This window comes from Rutilus rutilus (genome assembly GCF_951802725.1).
Source record: "Rutilus rutilus genome assembly, chromosome: 25".
Lineage (NCBI taxonomy): Eukaryota > Metazoa > Chordata > Actinopteri > Cypriniformes > Leuciscidae > Rutilus > Rutilus rutilus.
The window spans coordinates 10,443,095-10,460,991 of NC_140229.1; the positions used below are offsets into that span (position 1 = coordinate 10,443,095).

The 17,897-nt window shown below is 39.9% G+C and overlaps 1 protein-coding gene across 1 annotated transcript; it reads left to right on the top strand.

The window, feature by feature from the left end:
• Nucleotides 1-819: 819 nt before the first annotated feature.
• Nucleotides 820-9,634, top strand: hunk (hormonally up-regulated Neu-associated kinase). The gene is made up of 9 exons (XM_084401298.1): nucleotides 820-1,450; nucleotides 3,629-3,921; nucleotides 4,174-4,229; nucleotides 4,607-4,742; nucleotides 4,837-4,964; nucleotides 6,426-6,552; nucleotides 6,640-6,808; nucleotides 6,902-7,055; nucleotides 7,702-9,634. Exons 1-9 carry the CDS (start codon nucleotides 1,211-1,213, stop codon nucleotides 8,376-8,378), a joined length of 1,980 nt encoding a protein of 659 aa, XP_084257424.1. The 5' UTR covers nucleotides 820-1,210; the 3' UTR covers nucleotides 8,379-9,634.
• The last annotated feature ends 8,263 nt before the right edge of the window (nucleotides 9,635-17,897 follow it).

Consider the following 17,897-nt stretch of genomic DNA (forward strand, 5'->3'; position numbering starts at 1 on the left):
ATGGAATTTAGGGTTAATTGAAATAATTAAAACGACATTGGTGGTCTTTCGATTATCATTTTGTAGGATATACAGTTTTTTTGTTTCAACGATAGGCTAATATTAAAATGGAAACAAATGAAACAACGTAGGTAGGCTACACTTGTCATATTTGTTCATCATTTATAGAGCAAGACTGGCCTATGACTGTCCGCATTTACAATATTGCTACCATTTAAAATACTTGAAGTGTTGAAATAGACATTACAGAAAACAAATGAGGTGAGGTAATCTAGAAATACATACATTTAAGGGAAAGTGAAAGAAACTGGCATGGTAAAACTAAAGGTAAATGAATTTATGTAGCTAGCTATAACATGTGCTAAATATAAAGTAAAATGTTTATATAATAAAATAAGTGCAATTATATCTGATGAGGTGAATTGCATTAGCAAATTAGTTAAATAAAATAAAATCAATGCTCCACATCATATGCATGACATCACGGCATAAAACGTGTTTGTGTGCATAAGCATGTCCGTCTCATTTGAATGAATAATCAATAGATAATTTAGTCGCGACCAATAGGTCATCCAAAAGCGATCTACGTAAACCATCACTGGGGAAAGCTGATAGAAATCAGGAATCACTGCGAATCTGACCCCTCAGCAACATGCTCTTTGTTGTCTAGGTAAGCATGGGTGAGAGGCGGGGTTCATTTTACAACTCAGAAGAGGGCGGAGCCTCTGATCCCGACGCAGCAGCTGATTGGATTAGATTTTAACCCAGTGACTGAGAAGAGATTTGCTAGCAAATAAGAAACGCCCCCACCCCGAGCCGGGAAACTAACTTCAAATAACAAATATGAGAGACTCGGCAGCCAGACATTCACTTAATTCTCACTCAGATACAGAGAGGTGCTGGAATCTTTTTAGCTTTGTCATTCGGAACAGTCCGTAAGTAAATGAGACGTTTTGATAATTTGATTTAGATTAGGGTCGAGTGGCTGTAATCATTATTCCATGACGAATGCAATTGTTACGTAAACCTATTACAATCTTACAGTTTGCGTATTGACTGGCAGCTGAACCGAACAGGTGGCGCGTGTGTCAGGTTCCGCTAAGCGTTTAGTATTAGGGACAGGGATTCAGATGTCTCATTCTCATAGAGCTCTTAGTAAGCAGTAGCAGTAGATTCAGAGGACACCGGGTTTCGTTCCACAGGCGCAGGGATGCCCGATGCAGGAACAGACATGGGTACGGACAGCGGGAGGATTTTTGGGATGAAAGCTAAGGCTCCCGTAGCCACAGAAAACACCCATCCTTCGTCTCTAAGCAACGGTCCTCCAGCTGACATCCTCCGAAACTTTTACCACACGAAAAGAGTTGGGAATTATCTGATCGGGAGGAAGCTGGGAGAGGGGTCGTTCGCCAAAGTGCGAGAGGGGCTTCATGCGACCACCGGCGAGAAGGTGAGAAGATTTGAAGAATTGTTAGCTCACTTGCACCTAAAATGACACTGAAAAAATGTCATAATAAGAGAAACATAATAAACCATCAAGTCAATATAAATTGGTCAAAATCCAGCCAAATCATGACTTACATGCTGTTGTATTTGTTATTTTCTAGCGATTGTTCATTGTCTACATGAAAATTGCTCACTGAAAAACTGTTGAGAATCCAGCCAAGACCTGACTAGAATGATGTTGCATTTGTTATTAACTACATTTAGTTGATCCGTTTGTCTGAATATGAGAGAAATAACATGTCTAAATTGTTTTGGTCAAACCCCCCTCAGTGTCAATGGTAGTCAGTGGCAGTCTATGGACCACGAGTTGAATTCTCGTTGAATTAGTTATTTAGTGATTTATTTTAAAACAAATGTCTTCCATCAATGTGAATATAAAGCTTAAAGCTGAATTCTATTTCAAAAGTACCCAGAAATCAGTTTGTGTTGGCTCCTTGGGGAAGAACAGCAGAAACATCATCCCCTGATCATCAGGTTGAGTTGAGATGTTTCTCACTGGTCTCATGTTCCCCTTCATACAGATTAAATTGGGTAACAGAGGCAATCCTTGAGCCTGTTTGCATTCAGGTGTCTGTATTAATCTCAGATTACCCTAAAGAAAGTGTGCAGCCCTTCATAATGAATGGAGAAATATTTCTTATATATATATATAAATATTTATAACACATTCAGCAGAATGTATATTCAGTATTTTACTCAGTTAGACATGATATCTGGTTTCTAGGGCGTGTTTTATGACAGTATATATTAATTATTGTTTGTTGACTGTGAATGTCACTTCCTCTATAAGTAGGATGTGTTTTTTCTTTTTAACTGGCTGCTGTCTTCCTTTGTAAAATGTTCTGGGTGAAGCTTCTATTTGCATACTTAGAAAAAAAAAAAGAAGTAGTTTGCCCTTCCAGGGAGTGACCTGAAATACCTTCTTAGCATATCAGAGATTTGTTCAGTCCTCTTATGCTGTTGCTGTGGGAAGGAGAAGAGGTCTGTCCCGGGCGATGATGCAAACGCTAGCAATCACAAAGAGAAGCGAGGCTGCCTCGTGCTCCTCTTGTCTCCTGCTTTGCTCTCGTTCTCTGACATCACCTAGAAAAACAGACAGGGTGGGGCGGGGCTCACGGTTGGTGGGCAATAGCACATGCTTCCCCCATGTCTGTTGTGAGCATATCTAACCCACTTTCACCCTCGCCGCCTTTGTCTGCCTGAGAGAAAAACAACATGTTAGTCTAAGGCTCCGGGGGTCCCCCTGCCACCCCCCTTTAACCAATCGACCTTATCAACAATGCTGGCAAAACACGACGGTTAAGATCCAGTAATGTCGGATTAGCATTTTGGGGATTGTTTAGAAATGGAACTTTCCCCCTTTTTCCTCAGATCCTCCTTTAAAATGCTCCTCAGTTGGAGAAATTGGTCTAATTATCTGCTCAAATGGCCATGTTTGATCGGTTTGCTCAACAGTCTATTTTTGTACCTAATGATTTGTGGTGGCACAGCAAGTCACCCCTTCAACCCTCATCGGGTCACGCTCTGGGGCTCTTTCAAGGGTGGAACCAATAGCGCCAGGCTATTGTTACAGCACACAGAGGGACATTTTACCCAGGACAAAGAAATCTTGTTTGATAAAGAACAAAGACTCCCACCTCCCTCCCTCCCTCCCACCTTAATTGAGAAAAACCCCATCAAAATGAACAAATAAGCTAATTCACTTCCATGTATATATGCATGCTACATTACATTGTCCGTGAACGTGTTTTTGAGGGGGCAGAGATTTTTTTAACCCAATGTTTATAAAGCATTAGTGGTTCACAGCATGCTGGTGACAAATGGGTGGCATTAACAGGCCATTTGGACATTCTTCATTCAACTGGAGGTGCTTTAACGACTACAAATCGGTCATTTGTCCTTATCCCTCCCCCACCGAGTCCTTCACAGGAACTCGGGTCAAACATTCAACCCTGGAGACGTGAGGAGACCGACAAATGTGAAATAAGAGTCCCATCTGTCTTAGTCTGGCTCACCTCACCTGTTCAGGGCTGTTAGAATAATTCCATACATAAGGAGACCAATAAACAGTCCTGTTGTGTTTTCTATCTTGACGAAATCTCCTTTTTATTAACCTTCACAGGTGGCGGTGAAAGTGATTGACAAGAGAAAGGCCAAAAAGGATTCGTATGTCACAAAGAACTTGCGGCGTGAAGGGCAGATTCAGCAGATGATCCGACACCCGCACATCACCCAACTGCTGGACATCCTGGAGACGGAGAACAGCTACTACCTCGTCATGGAGCTCTGCCCTGGTGGAAACCTCATGAACCACATTTATGAGAAGAAAAGGCTGGATGAAAGAGAAGCCCAGAAATACGTACGCCAGCTAGTCATGGCAGTGGAACATCTGCACAGGGCAGGAGTTGTTCACAGGTGAGAAACAAAAAGTCACAGGGTGTGAGGTCATCGATAAGGAAACTTTAAATGAGACTTTCCAAAGTAATAAACATTAGTGAATTAATTCTGAAAACTAAGAAACCATGTGTAGACACTCTGTAATGTATATAAGTCTATTTTAGAGCACAATAAGCAGTAAAAATCAATTCAAAGACTATAGTGGCTTAGTTTGTTTATAGTTCAGACGGTTGATGAAAGTTGTTTGAATCACTTTTTTATTTTCAACAGAGACTTGAAGATTGAAAACCTCCTCCTTGATGAACAGGACAACATAAAACTGATCGGTAAGCATTGTCTGAGATTTACATTATGCAGTATTTTCTCCTGACAGGCCTACTCAAAGAACGTCACAAAGTCACATTAAGTCCTAATGACCTAAAGTGATGTGACATGAAAGTGTTCATCTTTAGCATGTGGTGAAGACTGATTGAGTAATCAGTATCTCATTAAAACCGAACGACCTCTCACCTCTCTGTGAAGACTGTTGGCAAACACATGGCCTTTATTTAGCAGTTGTGTGTGACAGATGGGGTTAGTGTTGGGAAACCATATACACTTTTGCATTCCTCCTAGTGGGAAGGTATTTAGAGTCAATCCCTCTATGAGCCAGTACACATAAACATTGTCTTATACACAACGCTCTCTCTGTTTCCCCATACAGATTTTGGCCTCAGTAACTGTGCGGGAATTCTGGGATACTCTGATCCCTTCAGCACACAGTGTGGCAGCCCAGCATATGCCGCACCAGAGCTTCTCTCAAGGAAGAAATATGGGCCCAAAGTGGATGTCTGGTCAATGTGAGTTTGCTAAATGTGAAGCACCATGTTTCAAGTTCACATTGAGTACATCTTTTTTTCTGGATTTGACTTTATGTATGTTTTTGATTTGTAGAGGGGTGAACATGTACGCCATGCTGACTGGTACCCTACCATTCACTGTGGAGCCATTTAGCCTGAAAGCTCTGCATCAGAGGATGGTGGACAAAGATATGAACCCTCTACCTCCATCTATCTCTTCAGGTATTTACAGAACTGCATATCTGAGATTTTCAAAAAGATATTTATGACCACAAAGATCACATCCAAACAAGAACAAGCAACTATTATAATTAGCCTGAAAATTAGCCTGTGTACTCCTACCAATTACGTTCTAATGGGTATCATGCTCCAAAAGTTGAGCATGAATGCAGTCTTTGTGAGACTTCACCGTTTTTTAGTCCAGTATGGTGCTTTTGAATGCTTAATTGAAAAAAAATAGGGATGGTCTGGTGTCCACTGGTGTTTTAAATATCTCAGGAGATGAAAGACAAATCTGAAACATCTAGTTTTCTGACTTATGTCAGATAGAAAAACATTCCTGAGTGTCAACACCATTGCATGTGTAATCTTTTTATTTTTATGAAATCATTATATAGGTCATCATTTAGATACTTATTAGTTTTTATGTCATCATATTGAGGTTTTACAAAAGTGGTTGCGCATTTACTTTTCCATTTACCATTGTGCAATTCTCCTTTAACTTTGTTTTTTATTTGACTATTACACATGGTTAATTTTAATGGCAACAAACACATACTCAAAAGAACACAGAGTCAAAATTCTCAGTGAAAAGCCGTCAGCTCGTAAACACTGTTTACTGCAAATATGCCAGACAAGTAGAGGCTTATTTTTCAACCACAGGAAAAAACGGTTTTATTCTCAAGAAGAAATGATAGGATCTGCTTTATTCAAAAAATGTTATACTATCTGTAAAGACGTAAGGTATTTCCATAGTATGTAGTTTAGCAGTCGTCTTATTATAGAAAAGAATACTGTAACAAGGTTTAATAGTTCAGGGAAGAAGGAGTTGGGAACCAGCGAATGTTCAACGTTCAACCACAGGAAAAAAATGTTTTATTCTCTAGAAGAAATGATAGAATCTTTTTTTTTATACGGCGAAAAAAAATGTATACTGTCTGTAAACCTTCTAAAGATGTACGATTTTTCCATAGTATGTAGTTAAGTAGTCATCTTACCATTGATTAGAATATAATAGAATACAATAATAGAATCTATAGAATCTAATAATAGAATCTAATAGAATCTCTTGAAAATGATGATACTGCCAACATTGCGGTTAATCACATTCTGTGGACTTTTCCATTGCATTACACTTACGTGAGCATTCTCAACAACAGGTGATTCATTCACTACTAAATCTGTAACAGGATATATTACAACAGGATGATGCAGTGTTGAAATGAGATTAGCCTCATTATGTAAGACCATAATTTAGCATCTCAAGGACGCAAGGCTGTGCAGTCATCCCTTGACTAATGCTAGATGTAGGAGAATCATAATGGCCACAACATTATATATTTGTCCAAATAAATAATTAATTAAATTAAACCTAGAGACTGACCAAGGATGTGCTTATAATTTTCTTGTTTACTTAAAGTAGCATTGCACAAAGTCCTCACTGCTTCCTGTCTGTGTTCACAGCTGCCGTCAATCTGCTGAAGAGACTGTTAGAGCCTGACCCCGACAAGAGACCCAACATCCACCAAGTGATGACCGACTCGTGGCTGCAGTTGGGCAACCCTCACACTGGAGTTCCTTACTTAAATAGGTTAGTCATCTAATATGCTTTAAGCTAAATTGCTTTATTACACCTTTTATGACATTGTGACCTAAAACATCTCCTTTTAACTCTCAGAATCCACATTGAGGAGATCAACCATACGGTTCTGCTCCACATGACTGAGAAAATGGGCTACAAACACAGTGAGGTGCTGAGTGCGGTGCTCACTAACAAAGCTTGCCACACACTGGCTGTGTACTTCCTCCTCAACAACAAAATGAAGAGACTCTCAAAAGAGTACAGGGTAAGTTTGAGGAACCAACATCTACACGATCATCCTTCATAGAACCTTGTCAGATGTGTTTCCTGAGTGTTTAACGTACTTTCTTTCTCACAGGAGAAACAGTACAACATGGAGAAAGAGAAAAAGAGCGAGCTGTTTCAGACCCAGTGGAGGAAGCACATTGAGAAGATCACGATTCCACCCAAACAGACACCTGTCTATCTCGCTGTGAGCAAAGGCCCCACCAAGGAGAAGAAACAAAGAACTGGTAAGTGCCTAGACTATATACACAGTTAAACATAGACATGTATGAACCAACCATGTGGTTAAGACGTGATCTGGCACACAATTGATGCTGACTTAGATGTATGTGACAATAATTGACAGAATGAGAACAAATGGTACATATACAATGGTACAAATGAAACAGTTTTTTAATATAGCTCTTTGTTGAAGAGGGATAATTCCATTTTTTTTACTTGGCAAATAGGTTGACAGTAAATCAAACAAATGTAAAACCTTCAGGGCTTTTCAAGATCACCAGAAAGATCAAGTTGAAGATTGAAGATGACTTCATTAGGCACATACAAATGTATAGAAAACCTGTTTCACACACTCTCTCTTGCTTGTTTGCCAAGTCATGTGACTATATTGAAGTATTTCAAGCCTCAAAGATGCTTCAACTCCACAAACTCAGTATAATGTGTGAATCGTACAGTTGGCTGAAATTTTCGCTCAGTTGAAATGGTTGAAACGTTCAACAACATCTTTTCTTAGTTTAAAATGTAAATGTCCAGCACTAAATTAAAAAAGACTTTCCCTAGGCCATCAGACTTTCTGCATGACAGTACTATAAAGATATTTGTTATAGTTAGATCTGCTCTGAATCAAACTCTTTCTCCTATCAATTTCAGGTCTTCTGAAAGCTGTGACTGGAGGTTTTAAAGATGTTTACTCAGGACGTGGTGGTTGCATCACGTCCTCCTCTCTGGAGTACCTGGAGATCCACCCCCTGTTCCCAAACAACCCGCAGCCGGCCCATCCTACACCCGAGACCCAGCCGCCCCAGAAAGACAGCTCCAAAGAACCCTCAAAAGCTGTCAACATCCCTGTTCGCCCACCTTCCTCCCTCGGCGCTCATTCCTGGGCTTCCGCAAGCAAGGAACCAAGCAAAGAAGCTCCTCCATCACCATGGTACAAACTGACCAACGGAGCACTTTCTCCGCCTCGACATGTATCTGCTTTTCAACCCGATAGCTCATACTTGAAGAAGGCCACGATCCCCAGCCCACCTGTTCTCATCGTCAAACCTCAGCCCAAGAAAAGTCCTCCCACTTCAGACTGGTCTAGCTCCTCAGATTCCAGCGGTAGCCCTCCCAGCAGCGGGGGTAGCGAAGAACCCGACAGCCCTCAGCACCGCAGCAAGTTTCCTTCCATGGGTATCGGGCAGATTTTAAAGAAAAAGCTGCCGCCCTTCAGCTTCCAGCTGCCCCCGTTCAGGCCAGAGCCTGCGGTGGAAGTGGAGTCTCCAACTCCCTACCATATGCAAACTCTGCTCTGTGCCTCAGGGGCTCTCAAAACCCTGTGCTGAGGATGAGAACTTTTCGATTATATAAAATCATATGTATGCAGTACCGTATTATCTCATCAACAATGCTTGCCGTAACACGCAGAACAGATACATTGCTAACCCCAACGGGGAGTTATTTGGCATGTCATACACAGCTTGCAGAGAACATATAGAACACAAATAGATCTTGAGGTAACAAAGCCCCAGGACAGTAGACACTGAAAGCCAAGTTCACATACAGCAGCACGTTCAACAGGCTTCTAGTTCAAGTGCCATGTAGCAGCTGTGCCACAACCTTTAACGCACAATTCTTCTTTGAAACAAAGCTGTCACTGCCCACAATAATGTGTGTACTGATATATGTTCATGTATAGTAAAACAACAAAGACTGTTAATGAATGGTTGAAGGGTTTTTTGATAGTGCGCTTATTTGAGCAAACAATATTAGTGATTTTTAAGCTCTTACTTTATTCAACCTCAAATTGTAATTGCACTCAGGTCAATGCTTCACTTTTTTAATAGCCTCACTTTTAAACCTGTAGTGAAATGTCAATAATTCATTGGAAGACAACATTCCTAGTTTTTCCAATGTTGGACAACATTCCAACATTCCATTCCTCCTGTAGGGGATTGCTGGCATTTTGTATAGCCTTAAATATCTTGCATTCAGCCATTGGGCTGTAATGGAAGATTTTCAGAATTATTTGAACTCTTCGTGTATAAGATTCATTTTATCTGCAGAGCATCATGTGAAGTAATAGATTGTGCAATAGTGTGTATATATTTAATAGCTGACCTGGTTATAACCAGGGGGTTGTTTTCTCTCCATTGAACGAAAGAGATTCAAATCTGCCTGTACATAGAACTCAAGTGTCTTTAATTCCATGCGTTTAAAAATGATTCATGCTGTCTTTTTCACATTAGATTTACAAAGCAGACCTCTTTCACAGTCTTCACGTGCACAGAAGACTTATGAGCTGTGAACACATTTTCTGATCTCAACTACACTTTTGCATGCTCACCAGGATTTAAAAAAAAAAGTGATGTCAGTTTTTTGGTGACACGTCTTTGTACTTTTGTTACGGTGAAGATAAATTTGAAGGTCTTTTGCAAGTTTTGTATTGATTTGCTTTTTTGCCAAGTTAAAGGAGATTTTTTTAACACTGTAAAAAAGATTTTAAATATTTATATTTAAAGATTATTATTTGTGTTCTGAATTTTCTATTTTAATGCAGCATGTATTGTTTTTTTTTGACACAAATAAATGCACAATACTTAAATTTCAGAGTTGTGTATTTTTTGTTCACATAAAATGGCTCTAAATAAAACTACAATGTTTGATGGTAGTTAAAAGAGTTTGTCACAGAAACTAAATTTTAACAGTCATTTACAGAGAAACAGGTGACCTGGTGTAACTCTATACGCTTTTCCCACGAGAACCCAGCAATAACCATTAAATGAGTGACAGCTGAAAGACCCTGTGTCAGATAATCCAGTCAGCTGTACCCTCACATGCACAAACACTCATATTATACACCCTCTTGTGTCGCTGTACAGGGGGGGGGTTGACACACAGACACAAACACTCTAGCCCAGATAAGTCTGTGCAGCTAAGCTGATAAAAGCTTAAGGACAAAAGAGGCTGCAAAGTATATTAAAGCAAAACTCTTTGTTTGCAAAGGACGACACTCACTGAAAATCCTTTAGCGAAAAGTGGTGAAAACAAGCTATGATTAAAAAACATCTGATTCAGAGTAATTCACAACAACAACATGAGCTGAGGATAAATTGGCTGCGAGATATAGTGATATAGAACAACATTAAAACCAAACGCCTGACTTTAAACGATCATCCGCTTTTACCTAATTGTTTTAGCTCTGTAACTTACTTAAAAGCATCCAACCAGACCTTACAAAGAAATGCTGAGATAATTCCATGGGACAGTGATGACATAAAATAGAATTACGAAGCTACATCAGGACATTCCATGGTAGTGAATGATTACCACATTCATCATGTAGCTTGGAATCAATGGTCACCGTTGTGTTTCCCAGTAAATGTCCAATAAAACATTATAGTAGCGTTAATGTAACTTTTGTAAGATTTGACCAGGTTACTACTTTTATGGCTTTGGTAGAGGAATATTTGTGTTTTATACAAATTAAGCTCAATTGACAGAATTTTAGCAAAATAATTTGACAAATGCCTCACTGTAACCCAGATTTTTGGTTCTTTTTTTTTCTTAAAGGATCATAATGTTTATGATTATCACCATTACGCCTTACATGCTGTTGATTGGGCTTAACATGTGTTGAACCCAGAATATACAGATACAGAAATACAGAATATTTGACTGTATTTACCTATTTTAACTAGTAAGTGCTGATTGACTGATTCAGCGATATAAATGTAAACAGGAATACCAGTCAGGAAGCACTTGATGTCAGCAGAACAGAAATGAGTCTTCCATTAAGAACATGGTGTCTGAGTTTAACACAAGAATAGAAGGGCTCCACAAATGTCGAATTAACCTGCTGACATCATAACCTGAGCTAAAGGAAGGATAAATAATAAATCCCGGATATCCTTTAGTGTCATCAATATTAACCTACCGGGGCATGTTAATACGGCATTGTCACAATTTAAAACTCTGTGTCCAGGGTGTGCAAATCCCTATTTACTGTTTGTTACATGGCAAAGGCCATCATTAGACTCGAAGTCAAATAAAGGACCTCTTGCTGTACTTAGACCTCTCAATCTCTCAATCTGTTCTGGCTTAGACTCTGATTGAGACTAATCCTGTTTTCAAATGTTTGTTTTTTTATCAGCTGAGGAGCATTTTCTTTGTGTCTGAAAAAACAGACAATTAATACCATCCTCACAGACCCAGTATAAAAAGTGGAGACAGGGGCTTTTCAGGGTAGGTTTATTTTTGAACATTAATATTTTGAGGGAAATGTTGTCACACTGCACGGAGTTGCAGTTTTTAGTTTTATTGTTAAGTCGTAACAATAAAACAATTACACTATCTTAAAATTTCCAGCTAAATTTATTTATAAGACATTTACAAAACTTTAAAACAGTGTAATGTAAAAAAAAAAAAAAAAAAATTAATAAGCCTGTATTCAATAAATAACCTTATAAAACTCATATGATAAATTGCACCAATCTGATATTCATGAAAATACCCTTGTCCAGAGAACAAGCTACCTTCAGTGTGGTTTTATGGTCTTTAGCTGTTTAATCAACAACTATTAAAAAAACAGTTATATTAGAATTTTGGTTTAGATGACAGAAATCACCAAATTATTTTAATTTAAAAGCGTTTTAAACTAGATGTACACATTTGGCCTATTAAATAAAATTTACAACAACATTTTTAACAACCTCATTCTGTTGTGTTACTTCAGGAAGTTTGAAAATATGTGACACAGCAAGATTCTTTTCATCATAATTGCAAGGAATTTTGAGGCGAATACACGCAAATGAAAGGGAAACTGTTTCATAGAACCTATTCATGCAATTTACATATTAGCAAGAATGGACTGGCAAATCCCGTTTTGAGCTATATTGGAGGGTTTGTCTCTGCACTCCTTGTGTCGATTGCTTCATGGGGTTATTTGCAATGAAGTAACCTTCGTTTAATCAGACTGTCTACATTATTGATTACCACCCCACCAGTCCTCCAGGACAAAGTAAGTGTGTGTGTGTGTGTGTGTGTGTGTGTGTGTGTGTGTGTGTGTGTGTGTGTGTGTGTGTGTGTGTGTGTGTGTGTGTGTGTGTGTGTGTGTGTGTGTGTGTGTGTTTATGTCTGGACACTTAGATGAAGGTGGATGGGGTGGGTAAGATCATACTGAAAGTGCAGCGCATCAGCACTCCAGTTCAAGTGAGATGCACTGAGATTGCAGCTAGCATCCATTAATCAAAATGACAGCGGCTGGCGGAGCAGGTGAAAAAAATTAGGCTATGGGAGAAAAATACTTGAATTTAAAATTCAGTACAGCAGAACAGAGACAACATCACAGTTCAGTCATGTTTTGTTCATGAACAAATCCGTGTTTTTAAGTCTTTGAAATAAATCACATACATTCTGGTTCATATATTTTTTGTTTATTAATGTCATTTTGAGGCTTTCCTTCGAAAATTCATTATACAACAAGTAAATGGCTTCCTAGAGCATGTTGTGGAGAATTTCATTATTTTGACCGACCGAAGGAGTTGTTTGAGATTCAATGCAGCACTTAGACATTTAATTCGTGAACGAGTGAGGCATTTCATTTTGAAGTTTGTTTCGTGAGATTTGTTGTCACGCATATTTTAATAAAAGACAGTAAGACATGTTTAACCATGAACGATTTGAGTTGTTGTGATGGAATCAGTGGTTCGGAACACAGGATTACAAAAGGACACTGAAGAAAACTGGAAGAAAACTGGAAGAAAACGATGAGCAAATCTGATATATTACAACACAGAAGCGCTGCCCAGTTATACTACGTGAAAAAACTTGAGGCCCAGAGAGAAGGAAATGAATAGTGGAATAAAGTCGTTATTTTAGTTTTTTAGCGCACAAAAAGTACTCTCGTCGCTTTATAAACTTAAGATTGAGCCACTGTAGTCACTTGGACTATATTAACGATGTCTTTAATACATTTTCTGGGCCAGCAAGTTATAAAGCCTTAGAAGCCTATGGAGAAGTGAGCCAGCTCTCAGATTTAATCAAAAATATCTTAATTTGTGTTCCGAAGATGAACGAAGGTCTTACGGGGTTGGAACAACATGAGGGTGAGTAATTACTGACAGAATTTTCATTTTTGGGTGAACTAACCCTTTAAGTCTTTCCCTGCCATTGCCGGGAACATTCCATCATTATGAGACAACACTTCCCTGCCATTGATGTCATTTTTGAGACCGGGATAGCTGCAGGTGAGTAATAGGCTTGCCGAAATGAGGTGTCCCTAAAGGTGAATTGCTACAACAGAAATGGTGAGTTATGCATATAACTACTCTTCCCAGAAGGACGGTAACGAGGTACAACACATATGGGAAGACATGCCTGAAAGGCCAATGATGACACATGACGATATGGGCGGGGTGCCCACAGCATATAAATGTAGTCGCATGCGTCATTCCCTTTGTTCAGTCCAGCTCTTCAACAAGCCTCCGACTGCGCGGGGCAGAGGTGTTGTACCTTGTTTCCCTCCTTATGGGAACAGTAGTTATTTGCATAGCTCAACGTTCAAATTCAGCCGGTTCACTCGGTACAACACATGACTATGGGACATATATTCATGCCCTGCAAAGTTGCTGAACTACTTTCTTACTCTGAGTCAGAGACTTTACAGGACAGGCAGCTCAAAGGAGACCGCACTCCTGACATGACTTTAGGCGTATATGCCATGTTCGGGGCCGTCACTTCACTTCCAACCACCACCTTGGAGGAGCCGTGATCTGCCTGCTTGAAAAAAATATATCATCAGAGCATTCCTCGCCCACATCCAGAGAGACAGAAACCTTCCCCCGACAGTCAAAGTTCTGCTTTCAGGGGCAGCCATGGGAACCTTGTTGGGAACACTACACCGACACTAAAATTCAATTAAACATTGTATAAATTTTTAAATATTGCTGATTACTTACAAAGCACTAAATGGTTTAGCTCCGCAATACTTGAGCGAGCTCTTAACACATCATAGTCCTTCACGTCTATTGCGATCTCAAAATTCCGGCCAGTTGATAAAACCTAGAATATCAAAATCGACTGCTGGTGGTAGATCCTTTTCCTATTTAGCACCAAAACTTTGGAACATTCTTCCTAACACTGTCCTCACTCTGTCAGTTCATCTAGACTAAAAACACATCTATTTGACATAGCATACACATAACACATTATAGACTTCTATAATTCAATGTTAGGATGCATAGATTAGGTCAGCCGGAACCGGGAACTCTTCCCATAAATCCTGATGTACTTGTTACATCATAAGAAAGAATGGCATCTACGGTAATATTAGTCTCTCTGTTTATCCCGAGGTTTACCGCAGTCCGCCGGATCCAGGCCGTATCCAGATCTGATGAAGGACCTGCACCTGGACACGACGACAAAGCATTCCTGAAGTGTCAACTAGTCTCTCCCCTGTGAAGGCCTCTTTCCCTTCCCTTTACCTCTGTACAGATAAAACGTTGTCGGGATAATTCCAGTTCACGTGGCTACGTGGAAGCGATAAAAATTCTGTTTTATAAATTTTAAAGTCCACATGAATTCAAAATTGACCATATTTACTTTGTTTGCCTAAATTGTTAGTTTTGTGGTGAACAATTCATCCGTGCAAGTCAATCCACACAAAAATTTTTTTTGGCTTTGTAATCTTTAATCAAAATCTGAAAATGCCCCTCCCCTCTGCATTGGAGGACCTTCCCTGATGACGTATGTTTGGGAAACGCTTAACCACTCCCCTCAAAGTCCCCTCAGTTAGTCTGCTATGAGCGAGAGATGGAGAGGAGGAGCGCTAAAGTGAAACCCTGCCCTCTGTTCAATATACCTTTTCACTGGGAAATACGTCACAACACTGGAGAAAAGTCGTTTGCAACTTCCGGTTCACGCGGACTTTAAGGCCAGACAAGTAGTTTGTTGAGGGTTGGTTTGTAAAGAAGGACTACAAGCCTGCGCACATATATATTCAAGGGCGCATACTCATAGACTAAACACGTAATATGCATGTGCACACCATCAGCGTTCTCACAGGTTCACGTTTTTAAAGTTTGCGCAGAGAGAACTTAAGGGTTTTCTGTTAGAACGGTGTCGTGTTAGCGGCCCCTAAGTTAATAACTAATGATCGTTGGGACGGAAGTGAATCAATCAAAACTAACTTTAGCTGGACAATAACTTTGTTCTAGAGCTAATATAAAGCCAAAACAATCTCTGTTACTTTAATTTCCTATTATCACTGTAAAGCTGCTTTGAAACAATTTATGTTCTTAAAAGCGCTATATAAATGAAGGTGACTTAAAGGGGTGGTATAATGCCCTTTTCACAAGATGTAAAATAAGTATTTGATGTCCCCAGAGTGTGTATGTGAAGTTTTAGCTCAAAATACCCCACAGATATATTTACATAGCATGTTAAAATTGTCCATTTTTGAGGGTGAGCAAAAACGCACCGTTTTGTGTCTGTTCCTTTAAATGCAAAGGAGCTGCTGCTCCCAGCACAGGGGGCGGAGCTACAACAGCTTGCATTCACAGACATGCACTGAAAATGTAAAAAAAAAAAAAAAAGTAGCCTTTTATGTTCAAACCGAATTCAGACAAAGATATATAGTGACATGTAGAATGCAACAGGACGTTTCTGAATGGTTAGTTGGTGAATTTACCTATGTGTAGTTATCTTCTTGTCATTGATTAGCATATTCTGTCTTGATAATCTATAAATCATGTTCCGAGGGCAGGGTTTATGTAAATTTTAGGGTTGGTGATGTCACTAACCCGGGAGGAATGTCGTGTAGTCTCTACCAGCCGTTTGTTGTAGTCCTTAAAAAGCTATTTCTTTAAAAGCAAATATCTCCCGTTGCTTTGAACTTTGAGTAGTGTAACTTTGCAGATGTTGTTTATGCTCAAACAGCAACATTACACACTAACTAAAGTTAGAAAAGTGAAATCATAATCAACCACATATTGACATTCCTCGGCCTCCATACAATCGTTCCAACTCTCCATGGCCCCCATAAACGGCGATCGCCACATCTGGATCAGCACCTGAAGACAGGAGCGGACCGTCCGTGTCTAGCCACTGCCCCACTGAGCATGTGCTACACACCGCTCGAGTGCAGAATGATAGAGCTGCCGGCAGTGCACACATGCCTCTGGGTTGGAGAAATCCAGCCTAGTGTGGACAATTCCAAACACACCCGGCATGCTCATGATGAGTATACCATAAACACCCACAACAAGGTTCTGATATTTCTCATAAAATAGTATATTAACCATTTGTTAGCTGTGCTAAACTCGAGCTAAAAACTTCTCTTTTATGCCTTTTTCTTCAACAAGAGTCACCACCATGGGTTTTCTTGTGAATGTGGCATATTTGGACATTTTGTTTGAGAAAAGCTTATTAGCACTTCGTTAGCGAAGCTAAACTTGTGCTAAAAGCTTTCTCTTTTCTGCATTAGTTTCGACAAGAATTACAACCGTGGGCTTTCCTTCTTGCAAAAATGTGGCATGATGGTGTTCTAGCAGCACAGTGAAGAGCTGAAGAACAAGGGGAATGACGCATACAACTGCATTTATATGCTGTGGGCAGGTAACTCCACCCATGTCGTCATGCATCATTGGCCTTTCAGGCGTGAATAAAGGTGTCTTCAGCAAATGGCACAAGAGCACGATATCCCAGTCATGTGCTGTACTGAGTGAACCGACTGAATGGGAACACAAAACCCTAGCCCACACCCTTTCACGACCAATGATAAACACCTTTCACCACACCGCAACCTTTCATCATGCCCGTCAATCCAACCTGCAGATACCCACACTAGGAATTTTCCGGCTTTCCATGTGTTCACGGTTATACCGTAGGGCTATTACGAATGCAAAGAATGCATGAATCCCTTTAGAAAATGAACCATGGTTTTACTGCAAAAACACACACACACACACACAAATAACATAGTTAGTTAAACCATGGTAACCACAAATTAATCATGGTTTTGCTACACTAACCACCAGTTTAACCATGGCATTTGTAGTAAAACTGTGGTTATAAAAATGGTAATCCACAAAAAAACATGGTTACTACTTTTACTATAATAAAACCATGGTTAATTTCCATAAGGGATAAAACGTTGTGTGTGTGTGTATTGTTTAAAAGCAAAGGCTCTGTTCTTTCTTTTCTTTTAATAAATTGCATGTTCAGATATTCATACACCAAAATGCGTGCTTAACATAATTAGGTTCGTTATCGTTCTTGAATTTGCACGGGCCTTTACTGAGATGAACCCCCATGAACTACTACAACTAAAAAGGATATAGGCTACATGTAGAGTGATGTTGTTTCCCTCTACTGGACACAAACAATAAAAATGATGCAATAATACAATGTCCTATAAGCGTGTTTTACCTCTTGTTCCTATTTTTAACACTACTGGATAAACAGGCAGAACGGAGGAGGAGTTCAAAGGCACAAGAATGAAGAAGTCTCTGCGGGCGCGGAAGATGGAGACAACGCCCCTGCGAACGACTGACGCGCAACGTCATCAGACTGACAGACCGCCTCGCAAGCTGGTTGGCTGTCCGGCAAATAAGGAAACGACGGATGAGATGGCAACAGGCTCTAACGACAGCATGTGCGCTTTGTTTCCATAGCAGCATGTCCCTTAGATACAGCTCTCTGGTTGGTCCGAGGCGCGCGGGTTTTCTCTCAGCCGCTGTTGTTATGCTACCCCAGGATTCGGGATTGGGGGCGCGCACCTTCAGGGGTCTCTAGCAGTCTTTTTCCCGCCTCTTGGTGGAGTGTGTTGCTAGGCACATTAGACAGGAACTGTAAACAAAAAAATG